Consider the following 14,897-nt stretch of genomic DNA (forward strand, 5'->3'; position numbering starts at 1 on the left):
CAAAAAGGAGTGTTTTTCTCTGGATTCAGAGAAACAGGCAAATTACAGTTAGACGCATGGACCCTATATGAAGTGGACAAACTGGTTGCCAGATGCTAAGTGCAACTGCAATGCTGTTTGCTGAGGAGTTCAAACTGCATTTTCAAAAACAATTCTCTCTCCAGGGCTTGGCTACAGGCCCAAGAATCACACTGTCGCACACTGAGTGGGACACTGTGAATGGCTCTGGCAAGGGAGACTCAGGCAGGATGACTCACATGCAGACAAAACAGCTATAGAGAAAGTGTGAGCACAGACAGAAAGACCAGCATGGGAGTGTGTACGGTGCAGTGTGTGTGTGGTGGGAGGGTGGGATAAACAGATAAAATAGATATGGGATGGGGTCAGCAGGAAGGGATAAAGTGGGACAAGGATAGATGCGCGCGTGCACACACACACACACACACACCACAGAGTTCTCTTCCACCTTGTGGCTTCAACGTGTGACAATGTTGAAGGCAAGAGGATTGGGAATAAAAGGGATGGTTCTCAGCAGGCCTTCCAAAATAAGAAGCAACCAAGACTATCCAATTTGTAATTTTGAGCTCCTGCTGAGGTTTAATAAAAAATTAATTGTTAATATCAAGGTATAAATCAAAGAGTTCAAATCAAAACACTATAGTTTTTTTTTACATCAAATTACTGCTTTGAAAACAAAAGTGCTTTATGATATACCAAAATTTAATACAAAACAGATTTCTTATGGTATCTTTCATACCTGAAATGAATCTAGGACACATACATGAAACTTTTTAAAAATGTGGTTATTCTCAGATTAAAGGTCTTCTAAAAAAATTTTGTATACTGCTTACATTTTTCTATAATCAATATAGCTTACACCTGATATTCAGATAAATTTTTTCTAAAAAAGAAATTTCATTTGGTGTTCTAGTTTCAATTTTATGTGAGCCAAAACAAACAAGATGTACTATCATTAATGATCATGATGTTCATGGGTCCCATTCTCACCAGCATCACACAAGAGGGGCTGAAGGTTAAGGAGACCCCACACAACTCCTTTGTTTCAAGGCTCTCTTTGTGTATCTCGCGAAACCTTTTACGACTCTTTTACAATCTAAACAACTGACTGAGAAGAAGTCTCACCTTCATAAACAACAACAGCTGCCATTGTTTACTTTGAGAAACCTTGCCCAGGCCTCATGCTATGGCATTTCTGGGGATTATCTCATTAACTCTGACCACCTAACAAAGCAGATACTATTACTATCCCTACTTTCCAGATAAGGAAGCCAAGGCTCTTTGGGAACCCCACAGGAGAGTGATACAGTTGCCCTGTGTTAGTTTTAGATGATGCCAGTTACAGACTTAGTCCTTCAGCTAGAAAACAAAAAGTACTTCTTTTAATACCCCCTAACAATAAAAACAGGTGGAAATCACCTTAGAACAACCAAATCCTGTTTCAGGTTATTTTCTCCAGGGTGGTAAGGATTTAGTTCATCCCAGGAACAAACGGATGTTTCCTGAGCTACAATGCACTTATGCCCTGATAAACCCATCATAAATTGAGAATATCATGAAGCAAAAATGCAGTGCATCCACTTAACACATAACAGCACATTGAGCATCACAGCATACACAGAGCAGGTCTAACAGGGAGTAGCAGTTGGCAGCTGCTGCTGTCCAGCAGCATTAGAAGACTGACCACACATCATCAGCCTTGGAGAAGACCATGATTCGAATGACACTTCTACTAAATGAAAACTGACAGTTGCAGGCACTTCTAACTTCTACAAACATCTTAGGTCAAAACATCATGAAGTTAGGAACTCTTTGTCCTGTGCTCTTTTCAGATGCAAGTTTGGGGCAACAACTCTTGCAATTCATTTAAAAATGGATAAATTCAGACCAGAAAAAAAGGACGGTCATCCAAGACACAAGTATTTTCCAAGAGTAGGCATTATGGTGCAATGGGTTAAGCCTCCACTCTGCATGCCTGAACCCCACAGGGGATGCATGGGATCAGGTCCCACTGCTGCTTGTGAGCCAGCTTCCTTCTAAAGAACACCCCAGGATACTGAAGATGATGGTCCAAGTACTTGTGTTGTTAACATCTTGAAATGCAGATAGATCAAAATTTCAGGGAGATCATCACAGTAACGATTCAGGAAACCTACCTTCCCTCTCCCTTTAAATTCAACACACATCTCAGAGCATATTCACATTTGCAATGTTTTACAGGATTATTCTCCCCACAAAGGCCTGCTGTGAAACAGCAATCCATGTTTCAAGGAACTCATGCTTTCACACACTAGCTGATAGCCGGCCAGATGGTAGTCCTATGACCAATGACTTTGATAACCAACTGTACACAAAAGTCCACAAAGTAAAACATTCTGTCATGGATTTTTTTGGGCAACAGCAGCAGCTAACAACAACAACAAAAAAAACCCACTCCATGTGGAATTGGGTCATCAATTAAGCTGTCCTTTGTACAGAAATAAACTGTTGAAGGGCTGGCACGATGGCTTAACTGGCTAATCTTCCATCGGCAAGCACTAGCATACACACACATTTGTGTCCTGGCTGCTTCACTTCCCATGCAGCTCCTTGCTTACGACCTGGCAAAGCAGTGAAGCATGGTCTAAATCCTTGGGACCCTGCACCCATTTGGGAGATCTAGAAGAGGTTCCTGGATACTGGCTTCAGGATGGCTTAGCTCTGACTGTTCTGGCCATTTGGGAAGTGAACCAGGAGATGAAAGATCCTTCTCTCTGTATCTCCTTCTCTCTATGAATCTGCCTTTTGGATAAAAATAAATAAATCTTAAACAACAACAACAAAGTTACATTTTTATTCTAAGATTGAAAAACAATGAAAGTGTGAAGTTCCCAGTCAACTTAAACTAACATACTTCAATTTCAACCTATCAAACACAATTTTTAAGGCATTAAGTGGCATAATCTGTGTTTCCTAAGGATTATGACCCTTGAAAAAGCATTATACAAGATTTGAGGCTATCTATAAATCAAAGTACAAAAAACAAATGATCCAAACCCCTCACTGCTGCATTGCGCATTTTTACTAACCTTTTCATTTACATCTGAACCATATTTTTATATATACACATATAATCTGGACTACCACTTCATATACTTTGAAAAACCTGGGACACGAGTACGTTCATCTACTTCAGCACTACTTAAAGCAATAACATAAATCATATCACAGACTACTACATGGGAATATTAAGCATGTGATGTCTTCCAACTACTTTGACTGCAACTAACTTTTCCACATTTTTAAAATTGTTTTGAAAAACATGTGTCTCCCTCCCTTTTGGGTTACCACTCCCACTGGAGACCATGAAAACTAGGACAGGGGCAGGGTTGGCTAGACAGAAAGGTACCTGCCAGTATGTGTGTGGACTGGATAGTAGGGCTGGTTGGGTTGAATTAGGCTTCAATGCCCATTGACATGTACAAGAGCTAAATGGGATGTGGGACAGACTGAACAAGTCTGCGGTACATACTGGCATGCATGGGAACCAGGGTAGGGAGCAGGCCTGGTGGGAGTCATAGGGAGTCACCCCAAATAGGCTGCAGCTTCCACCAGTTTGCATGAGGGCCGAGTATAAAGTGGGCAAGATTGGGCTGGTTTGCAACACCCATCGGTTCGTGTGGAAGACAGGGCTGGAAACAGAATTGACCTAGCAATTGCAAAGATAAGCATGTACATAAGCTGACTGGGGCAATGGTCTGTGCAGGACTCTGTACTGAAAGAATCAGGTCTGGGATCACCTCAGACGAAGTTTCTCTGGGGAATCCCTTCAACTGAACTGCTCATCTCAGAACCCCAACCATGAAGAGACTATGTCAACCAGTGGATTCTGAAGAGATTTCATCGTGTGTGGAATGGCGAGATTGGCAGCAATTCAGAACTGTTGAACTATCAAAACTGCTTGAGCAGGACCCTCGGAGCATGCCCCATGTTGGGGACCAGGGATGGGAGGGAGGCTGGATGGGGCTTCTCCCTTTGTCTCACCCTGACCCCGATACAGAAAAAAAATGACATTAGTGTGGAAACAATGGTTTTACCCACTTTCCTGTAACCCTTGACCCTTTGTGCCCTAATCAACTATGCAAGATTATCAAAATAAAAAAAATTTTTTAAAAAATGAAAAACATGTGCCTCATCCCCCAGTAATCCCAATCCACTATTGTCACAGCTCCTTTTAAATCTTCAATCTCCTGTGATTCACGTTGAGGTTTCCCTGGTACTCGCGGAGACTATGCCAGGAAGAGCCAGCATGAGTGCAGCGTATCAAGTAAATCACTGGGACCATCTTTGTAACACCCAAACCCCATTTTGGGAATCCGGAGACACTCCCTTGCCATGCACTGGCCTCAGGGGACAACAGGCTCTGGTGAAGACCAGGAGGCAGGCTGGGAGCGTGTTTAGATGGGTTACAAATGGCTCTGGAAAACACAGAGAAAAAAGTTTTCACCACAAAGCACTGTGCATCATTTCCACTAGAGGGATTTTACTGAAAAGGATGATCTCAACGCTGGCTGCCCTAACAAACGAGTCTCCAACTGCTCCCTCTGCCAAATGCGCCTCTCCTCACTGGGAAGCTGCTTTCAAATTAAAATATAAGGGGAAAGTGGGGAAAGGGGAATCATTTATGGCACTTGGGCCACTTGAAACAACTTTTCACCAAAGGTCTATAATCAAATTATCAAGCTCTTCAAGCTAGGCCTTTATGACAGAAGCCCTGGGTCTCAGAGCATTTCCACGGCTCTGGGCAGGCCCCTGCGGCATCCCCCATTCACAAAGCTGCATGAAAGGCCACAGATCACAAAGGGCAGATTACAAGGGAGAGCGGCTCCATACTCATGGGGGAAGGGACAGGCATGAACGGCGTGTAAATAACATTGCTCAGAAAGGAGCAGAAATACGGCAACCTCAAGTCATTTCTCTTCCCAGGAATCCCTTCCATGAGGGCTGTTCCTCCTGAACCTAGCTTTCAAGAATGTAAGCACATGAAAAACTGACTGCTCCTCTCCTCTGCCTGGTTAACTAGCCGCTGTTCGCAAACCTTTACGGAAAGAGCGGGAATGACAGAGCAGGGGCCTTTATGTTCTGGCTGCAAGCAGAGCATCTTTCCCTCACAGCCAATGTCATGAGACAGCCTATCCTCAGGCAAGCTTTACGTTTTCAGCAGCCAGCTGATTTCCTCAAGCATGCCTGGCATGCTCATGGCTCCCCTTCCAAGTGGAGACTTTGACCTGAGCGTTATATTCATAATCAGATCCTCTCTCCCTGTACATCTGTGTGTCTGTCTCAGGGAAAGCACCTTCTCAGGGAACGGCTGCTGCTACTGAGCAAAACACAGCCAGCAAGCTATCGGCCACTTCTGTGATCTTGCTGACAGCATCTCTGACTACCAGTAACACACCATGACACACTGGCTGACACTTCTGCTTTCCTACCAGCCCCAAGACTTCTCCTTACTGTCCTCAGGAAGCACAGTGTTACCCGACGATGCTGCCTGAAACACACATGCTCACATCACCTCATAGTCTCCCATCCACCTCATCATATGCCAGAAGTGTTTCTATTCATTAGTAATGCATACATGAGAAGAAAGAATAAAAATGACAAGATCCCCAAACCACCAGTCTCCAGGTACTTCAGACTGAAGTTTTCATCAGTTAGGAAGAAAGATACCCTATGAACTTAGACTTTTACCATCACCAGGTGAACATACAACTTGTTAGGCTATATGCACTAAACATCTACACAGTCACAGTATGGGTTATAGCTCTTCACAAACAGAAGATACTGGGCTAACAACACAGTATGTGTGTGTGTGGGGGGGGGGAACAAAGAATGGCAAAACCAAAATTATACCATGTTTTTGCCATTTCAATCTGAGTTTTTACGTAGAATGGGAGGAAGAGAGAACAAAAGGCAGCTGGTGAAACTGAGATTAAAGGAGCTCTCTTGTGTTTTTCTTTTATCAAAAAGTAACTGCCTGTTGGATGGGAAATCCCAAGGTGCTCGGGGTCCCTGGCTACCAAGTGACAGTGCTCCAAGGTGCAGGAGGACTGTGCTGGGTGCTGAGAAACGCAGCACTGTAACACTCCTCTCTCCTAGCTTAGACATCCTTGCTAATTCACTGTAATATGGACAGACGCAGAGACAAGATTAGCAGATGGAACAGAAGCATAGTAAAAACCGCACACTCAAAACACAGCTCAGAGGCCTCCTTCAACAAGTCTATTAATAAAGGGTGGTTAATTAGTAATAATGCCAATGCTTTCCCAAGTTCACACCATGTTTTATCTGTCCCCTTGACCCTACTGCCACCCCCAGTTAGAGACAAACTGTATCTGCTTCTAAAACACCAGAAGTGACAAGTAAAAATGAAACCAGCACAGCAAAACCAAAGTGGCCTGACAAGGGCTTTTAGAAAACTCATCATTGATAGCAATTTGATTCAAGATCAGTAAGATCTTGCATTACATGTCTCACAACTGAGCAGTTCAATTTCAGCCTCAATTAAAACCATCTAGTCCAGCTCATCATTGCAGAAGGCATGAAATTTGTATCCACTGAAAACTAAAGTACTCAGTTGTCACCTCATTTCCAGCACGAAGCCAGAGGAATGAGGTTCACAAGGTACTGTGCACCCCGAGAATCGGCTCAGCTCTGCCAGCCACCTTCATAACACAACTGAAAATATCGTCTCGCTGGTACTGAGTCCATAATTAAATTTTTATACACTCAATTTAAGTTACTGAATGACTTCCCAGGGTGACTGTGTTTTGAAGTTGTTCTTGCTCTCAACACAGTATTCTGTTTGAAACTTCACTGTGGATTTGAAGTGTCTGACAAAACAGCTTTCAAGCACATTCTACAGGAAACACTGCGAACTGCCTGTCATGAAACCTCACTTACCACAAGTAAGATAAAAAAAAAACAAACAGTTAAAGCATGTCACAGCGTTTCTCCATTTTTAGAGAGCGATGTAACCAACGCTGTCCCTGTTTTAGACGGGACCTGTGTGCTGCAGACCTCAGCATTTTGCTGGAATTAATAGCAAACTCGACTCCTGTGTATGCTTGAACTTTGGCCAGATCACTCAAATGACATTTTAGAATGGCTCCCGCGGACAGCTTGCAACAGCTAATCCCCCTACTCTGATCCGGGGCTCCACAGTCTCCCTCCGCCACTCAGGCAGCGTAACCCTTGGGGCCTGCTGGCAGGGCCGGACAAAAGCCAGAAGGAAGGCAGCCCGCACAAACTCTTCTCAGCTCCGCTGGGTTCTACGGAACGCTGGTGAAGACCTAATCCACCTTCCGCAGGCTCACCCAGCACTGGGCCCTGAGCCAAGCCCTGCCTCTGAAAACTGCCTCGGAAAACTTACCCAGTGGAGCTTTCGGTCCCTGCGCAGAGGAAGGGCTACTCTGGAGAGGCGTCTTCTTACCTTCCATTCACAGAATTTGGCTGCGCCTCACTGCACACTTGCTACTGCGTGCTTGCATTATGATCTGGGTCTGCCCACCAACTCCAAATATGCTCCATGTTTGGGCTTATGTAACATTTGCTACTACTGTAAAAAGCACTTGAATTACAAAGGTCCTGGCAGATCAACAGAAAACTGGGGGTGGAGCCTAATTTCATCTAATATGGTCATACAGGGTGTCCTGGTTGCTGTAAATTAATCCTTTCATTTCAAAGGCGACTTGCTAACATGAGGGAAGATGGAATTTACAAATTTAAAATGTGAATTACTCACACTCAGCTTTTTCTGAATACTTTAAACTGACACAGCTACTGCCCAGTATATTAGAACATTTACATACTTCATTATAAACCCTAGCCTTGCCCTATCTCAAATCTTAAAAGCAGACATTTCTATAAATACGAGCAGACTTCTCAACATTTTATTTCCCCTATGGTATTTATACTAACTAAAAAAAAAATTTTCCCACATGGGTCCCTCAGCTACGTAAACAATATTAAAAATAAATGAAAAATGTAACTTTTTGAAAGTTTATTAAAATATTAGACATATTTGCTCTTCCTAAATCTATCCATTTTCTTTTCATATTGGTAAAATATTTCATATTACCTAACTGTCCAGTTTCCTGTTTAATCAACAAAGGACTAAAAAGGAGACTATGTGCATATTTTAAATCCACAAACTCTAACTGGCTTCTTGTACACAGTGCTGCCCATGGTCTGCACGTCTGCTATCTCCGTCCCCTCAGATCCCCCAGGTAAGCACTTACCTGTGATAACTCCTGTGAGCTGACGACTCTACTGTCAAGCAGTCATGAAAAAACTGACACCTGGCGCCTGGTGTGATGGCTCAGAGGCTAAATCCTCACTTTGCACACAACGGAATCTCATATGGGTGCCAGTTCATGTCCCAGCTGCTCCACTTCCCACCCAGCTCCCTGCTTGTGGCCTAGGAAAGCAGTCAAGGACTGCCCAAAGCCTTGGAACCCTGCACCCACATGGGAGATCCAGAGGAAGCTCCTGGCTCCTAGCTTCGCATCAGCTCAGCTCTGGCTGTTGCCACCACCGGGAGAGTGAACCAGTCAATGGAAGATCTTTCTATCTGTGCCTCTCTCTGCAAATCTGCCTTTCTAACAGGATAAATAAATCTTAAAAAACAAAAACAAAAACCTGCCTCCTGATTTGAGCTTTGTAACAATGATGATTCAAATGCCTGATGGTTCAGAATGAACCCCTGGGAATTCCTACAGAAGTCAGAGAAGATTCCTTGACAAAATGCCATCATCCCTGTGCAGAAACCCCTGGGTCCAGAAGGGGCCAGCAAGAGTTCTGAAGCCCATCTATAGGGAACAACTCCTATCAGACCAGAAACAAATTTTTTTAAATTTCTCTTTATTTTTTATTATAAAGTTAGATATACAGAGAAGAGGAGAGACAGAGAGGAAGGAAGATCTTCCATCCAATGGTTCACTCCCCAAGCGGCCTTAATGGCCGGAGCTGCACCGATCCGAAGCCAGAAGCCTAGAGCCTCTTCTGGGTCTCCCACGTGGGTGCAGGATCCCAAGGCTTTGGGCCATCCTGCTCTGTCAGTCCACAAACAGGGAGCTGGATGGGAAGTGGGGCTGCCAGGATTAGAACTGACACCCATATGGGGTCCTGGGTATGCAAGGCAAGGACTTTAGCCACTAGGCTACCATGCCAGACTCCCAGAAACAAATTCTACACTGACTAAAAAGAAAAGTGGTCATACTACTTCAGTTTCATAAAAAGCATTCTGGCTCCAATCACCAACAATACCATGTTTGGAGCAGCGGGGCTGTTTCCAACACTTTTCTCCCCAGATAATTCTTGCAGTCATGGTAATACAATTCCAGACCGCACTGGTTCTTAGACAACACTGGAAGAACACAAGGGAATGCCAGCAACAGCCTTGGAACCACCTCCTCCCAAATATTTTCAAAAGTTAATGAACAAAGTAACCATTTTAGCTTAATCGACCAAAACTTTATTCCTAAACTATGAGGGAAAAAAAAAGTTCTAGTGCTACACAATCTGATTACAACAGGTCTGCTTGTCCACGGTTCCTCATCTGCCTTCTCCAATGTGCATGTCTTGTATCTCAGAACAGAACTAGGATCGGGGGGGAGCACTTTCTTCGGGCCAAACCTCAGCTTTTACATCACTGCATCCTTCGGATCAGACACCAGTCCTTCACAGCTCCCTGGAAACACTCATGCCTTGTCTTTCCAATGTCCCCATTCGCACATGAAGACAGTGTTAGTGGGGCAAAAAAACTTCATTGTGAGAATCAGCAATCCATAAAAACTAAGCTGAGTTCTTAATGCTATAAATATAGACCTACATTTAATTACAAACAGAGAAACAGTATGAACTTATATGTTTATTTCTGTAATATTCTGAAATTTTACAAGCCTGTGTCTTTGGGTATCTTTTTCCCCGCCTTTTTTTTTTTTTTTTTTTTTTTTAGCTTTGAAACTAACACAAATTTTAATTTAAAAATCCCTTGATTAGGTCTCATTTTTTTCACTTTAAAGATGAACACATGAGTGTCAAAATATAGTCTGACTTGTCCCATGTCATGCAAGCAATGATTCTTTTTTTTCGACATATCTATGCAATTTCTTTAATTCTGTACTTTGTCATTTCAACCAAGAAAATTTAGATTACTTCCACTGCATTTTTACTACATATTTTTTTGAATTTGCTCAATTCTGTCCTTAGCAAAACTCAAATTTAAGAACAGACACATCTCTTTCATTTTCAATGACTGTTTTCAAGAAAGCATCTCTTATTGTTTTTAATCTAAAATATCTTCTAAGACCTTGTATTTGGATATTACTTCTGGTACTTTATTATTATTATTATTAACTACACTGCATTATGTGACACAGTTTTATAGGCTCTGGGATTTCCCCCATCCCTCCCCCATCCCCCCCCCCCCCCGTGGATTCCTCCACCTTGTTGCAGTATTATAATTCAAATTCAGTTGTGATTCTTTCATTGCAAGCATATACCAAGCATAGAATCCGGTGGTGCAATCAGCGCACGGTACTTATATGATGTTTCTTTTAAGACAGAGAGATCTGCATCCATTCTCAGGTTCACTCCTCAAAATGGCTTCAACAGCTACGGCTGAACCACACAAAAGCCAGGAACTTCATCCAACAGGCTAATCCACAGCACCACTGCACCACCCATGAACTTGTTTCTAAGACACAGGCCAGAAAAAGACTGAATTGAAGTACAGGCTACAAATATTAAAGGAAAAAAAAAAGTTAAGAAAAAGGTTGTAATCAAAGCTTGTTTTAATGTTTACTTCCCAGTTATTTTCATCTACTTGAAATGGAAAGATGGATGTGGAAATGAATAGAAAAACAGGAAGATAAAGAGGGAAAGAGAGAGATTCCAATATTCTGGTTCACTACCCAAATGCCCACAACAAGCAGGACTGACTCAGACAAAAGCTGGGAACTAGGAACGCGTTCAGGTCTCTTAGGAAGGGGCAAGAACCAAGGACTTAAGCCATCGCTTGCCGCATCCCAAGATGCATTCCAGGAAGCTGGATGGAATGGGCAGCTGGGACTCAAACCCATACCCTGACAGGGACGTGGGTAATCCTTAGCAGTGCCACAACACCCACTCCAGATCAAAGTTTTGAACAACCACATGTTTCTCAAAATGATCTAAATAGTAATATTTAAAAACCAATATTGCCTTTTCTGCTTCGAAATAAATGATCCATCAATATGAAATCCAAAAACAATGTATTTTGAAAGTATCTCCCAATGGTGGTTTGTATTTAACTGTCTAGTCTGGGGACATGGTCCTTCTTTTCATAGATTAAACTACAACTGTAATAGGATAACATTCATACCTAGCAGACCTTGTTTGGTCTCTATAGTATTATGCTCTTACAGCCAGTTATTTAGTATCAGCTGTGGTTTGGATGGGATGCACTTACTGTCTTACTCTGATTCATGCAGGGGGCCTAAACTGCCAAAGTCATCTGTCAATTAGCCCACATGCAGCAAAGCCAGCAAATCATGAGCAGCAAGGAGGGAGCGAAGGCCAGAGACCGGCAGTCAGCTTGTAGCCTCAACACTTGTAACTCCGTGGTCTTGGCCAGCATATTTCTGACCCCACCTATAGCTTGTTTATCTTGCAGCCTACATGTAGCGCAATGGCTAGTGCATTTTAAATGGTCAGTAAATATCAGCTATTATAACTCAGGAAAATCTGGATGATGGCAATCCTTCAAAGTGAAGGAAGAGTTACATAGAAAGAGGTTTCTATTACAGAAATTAGTCAAGTTGAATCTTGGGATTTCCTAAATTGAATCCCAGAGAAGCCAGCAGAGGTGTCATTTGTGTTCTGTAGGGCAACAAACAAGCTGCTGGCAGTTACGAAATACTGTGTTCCTGTCCCTGTGGTAGGCACCTCTCTATTTTACAGAGACACAAGTCTCCACTAACTCCACTTCACTGTCTCAGCAGGCTGGGCAAGTTATAATTGGCCTTAATTGCCACTTACAGGAGCTTTAACATTCCTTACCTGCTGCCAAGGAGCACTTGAAACGTGAAGAAAGTATTTTCAAACTTGGAAACACCAAGCAATTCATTCAGCTGAGGCCGGGAAACTGCTATCTTGAACAGATTAGTGTCCCAGCAATGCCTCTTCATTACTATCCTGAGCTTACTGGGCACTCTCATGGAGTTTGCAGAGGGTGGGAGAGAGGTCCAGACCAGGATTCACCTTGAGGATGAGATGATGCAGCAGCCTTCCTCCAGCTGACATTTTAGGGACAGACCCCGTGAATCAGCCACACCAACAGACCTCACGGCATCATCTACACAGGATTTGCAGGAACTACAACTTCAATGTCATAATTTGATATACAACATCAACAGTAATCCTAAAAGGCCACCAGTTACACCACATGCAAGGAAGACAGTGAGATCAGAATTAAATGCAAGTCTCTCTTGCTTTAAGTCTCACCCAAAACTGGTCTCCTGAAGCAGTGAGGAATCCCAGCCTGAGAGGACTAGCTTTCTTCCCTAAGGAGAGTTATCACTTCCCAGAGATGCCAGGCCAATGGGCTACAGAGGTTTAAGCAATTTTTGTTAGTGTGTTTTTAAAATTTATTTTCATTGGAAAGGAAGATTTACAGAGAGAAGGAAAGACAGGAAGATCTTCTATCCACTGGTTCACTTTCCAAATGGCCACAATGGCCAGAGCTGAGCTGAGCTGATCTGAACCAGGAGGCAGGGGCTTCTTGCAGGTCTCTCCGCATGCGTGCAGGGTCCCAAGGCTTTGGGCCATTCTCAACTGCTTTCCCAGGCCACAAGCAGGGAGCTGGATGGGAAGTGGAGTAGCCAGGACATGAAATGAGATCATGGCGCTTGGAGGTGGAGGATTGGCTAGTTAAGTTACTGTGCCATCCCCTTAAGTATTTTTGAAAAAGATCTCTGCCTCATATTATTAAGTATGATCCAGACTTACATCAGTTACCCTGGTAGTGGAAACCATATGATTGTTTGAGAAACATGTTTCAGTCAAACTAAAATTACTCTTAGCTGTGTGTGTGTCTGTGTGTAAAGATCAGTTTGAGAAACTTTAGAAAAATAAAGATTCGGAAAACAAATATAACATCTACTTCTGACAGAAATCCTCTCATCACACACCTGGTCTCTGGCTTTATTGTTCTTTTGCAAAATAACCTAGCAGCAACTACTAACAATGCACCAGATATTCTTTCAGATAACACAAATTCCTTTTTGAAACTCCATCCCATAGAAACAAAACCACCAATGGTTAAGACTATTTCAGGGGAGAATTCAGTGGTAGAGATTAAGCCTAAATCGCTGCCTGGTTTGCCTGTACCCCATATTGAAGAGCCCGGACTGGGCCCCAGCTTCCTGCTAGTTTTCACACTAAGAGACAGCAGGTGCTAGCCCAAGTATTGGGGACCCTATACCAAGGGGAGCCCAGGTCAGACTTCTTGGCTCCTAGCATTGGTCTGGCCCAGCCCTGGCTGCTGAGTCCACGTGAGGAGTGAACCACTGAGGCAGATTTCTCTCTCTGCCTTTCGAAGAAATAAATCTGTGAAAAAAAATTAAAACCCTCCAAACAAATACAGCAAGGAAGTAAAAACAAAGTTCACAGAGTCAGTGTAATTAGTCATGGCATAGCCATACCTGATGCCCCTATGCATTAAAAAGAGGGAATCAGAAATCCATTGTGATGAATTTCCTTGGGGCATTAGTGAGGAGCAAAGAAGCAGAAATGTGGATAGTAGCTACACTTAGCATGAAATCATCCAAAAGCCTCAATAAAATATGTGGTTCTCTGTGCCTCCACAGTTTAAAGCATGAGAAAAAACTTAGCACGCTGCATTTAAGAATTCATTATGGTTTACAAGGGGAGTTCTACTTGTAGAAGACAGTCAGAAAGAAACAAATTAAGAAAAACTAGGGCCCGAAAGCAGTGGCCTAGCAGCTAAAGTCCTCGCCTTGAATGCGCCGGGATCCCATATGGGCGCTGGTTCTAATCCTGGCAGCTCCACTTCCCATCCAGCTCCTTGCTTGTGGCCTGGGAAAGCAGTCGAGGACAGCCCAAAGCCTTGGAACCCTGCACCCACGTGGGAGACCGGGAGGAGGTTCCTGGTTCCTGGCTTGGGATAGGCACAGCACCGGCCGTTGCGGCAACTTGAGGAGTGAATCATGGAACGGAAGATCTTCCTCTCTCTATATCTGACTTTGTAATAAAAATAAATAAATCTTTAAAAAAATTTTCAATAAAAAGAAAAACTAGGTTATCAAAAGGGGCCATTTTTGAGATGGTCGCATTTATGTAATGACACACGGTCAGTCATACACTAACACAGTCATGTGTTGATCATTCTTCGGCTAAGCAGACTTGAGAATCAAGTTGATAACTGAGCACAATGAAGAACCATCCACAGCAAAAGTCCACTACACACAGTGGAAAGGACACCAAACCTCTAGTGTCCACTGCAAACCTTCAGCATTCAGCACTCCTAAACACTCTGCTAACAACATCAAGCGTTCAAGCGGAAGAAACACAATTCATGCAAAAATGCAGGTCAAGAACTCTACCTTGTGTGATTAAGGGCTCACTACTTTTATTTTAAATTGTTTTAAATTGAGGCACTCACCTCCTGATTTTTAACTTTCCAATGCTTAAGATGAACAGGTATGAAATTACTTTGAGACTTAGAACGGTTGTCATAAAATATCTATAAGTCAACCTTAAGTCTGAGATTTCTACGCACTCAATATCCAAACAGAAGGGGAACTGCTAAATGTAGGCATTACTTAACCTTACCCCAA

At 43.0% G+C, this 14,897-nt stretch overlaps 1 protein-coding gene across 8 annotated transcripts in view; it reads right to left on the reverse strand.

The window, feature by feature from the left end:
* The window catches only part of ATXN7 (ataxin 7), a 109,798-nt gene that overhangs the window by 28,369 nt on the left and 66,532 nt on the right, over nt 1-14,897 (reverse strand). Inside the window, exon 1 of one of the 8 annotated variants that reach the window (XM_058678916.1) lies at nt 7,430-7,763. The exons of 6 other annotated variants lie outside the window; for them this stretch is intronic. In XM_058678916.1, coding sequence (XP_058534899.1) covers nt 7,430-7,496 — 67 coding nt within the window. In that variant the 5' untranslated portion in view covers nt 7,497-7,763. Of the gene's footprint in view, nt 1-7,429; nt 7,764-14,897 lie in introns of those variants that run through there. One more of the 8 variants, XM_004581589.2, reaches the window with a different exon arrangement.

The sequence above is a fragment of the Ochotona princeps genome, chromosome 21 (assembly GCF_030435755.1).
Source record: "Ochotona princeps isolate mOchPri1 chromosome 21, mOchPri1.hap1, whole genome shotgun sequence".
Taxonomy (NCBI): domain Eukaryota; kingdom Metazoa; phylum Chordata; class Mammalia; order Lagomorpha; family Ochotonidae; genus Ochotona; species Ochotona princeps.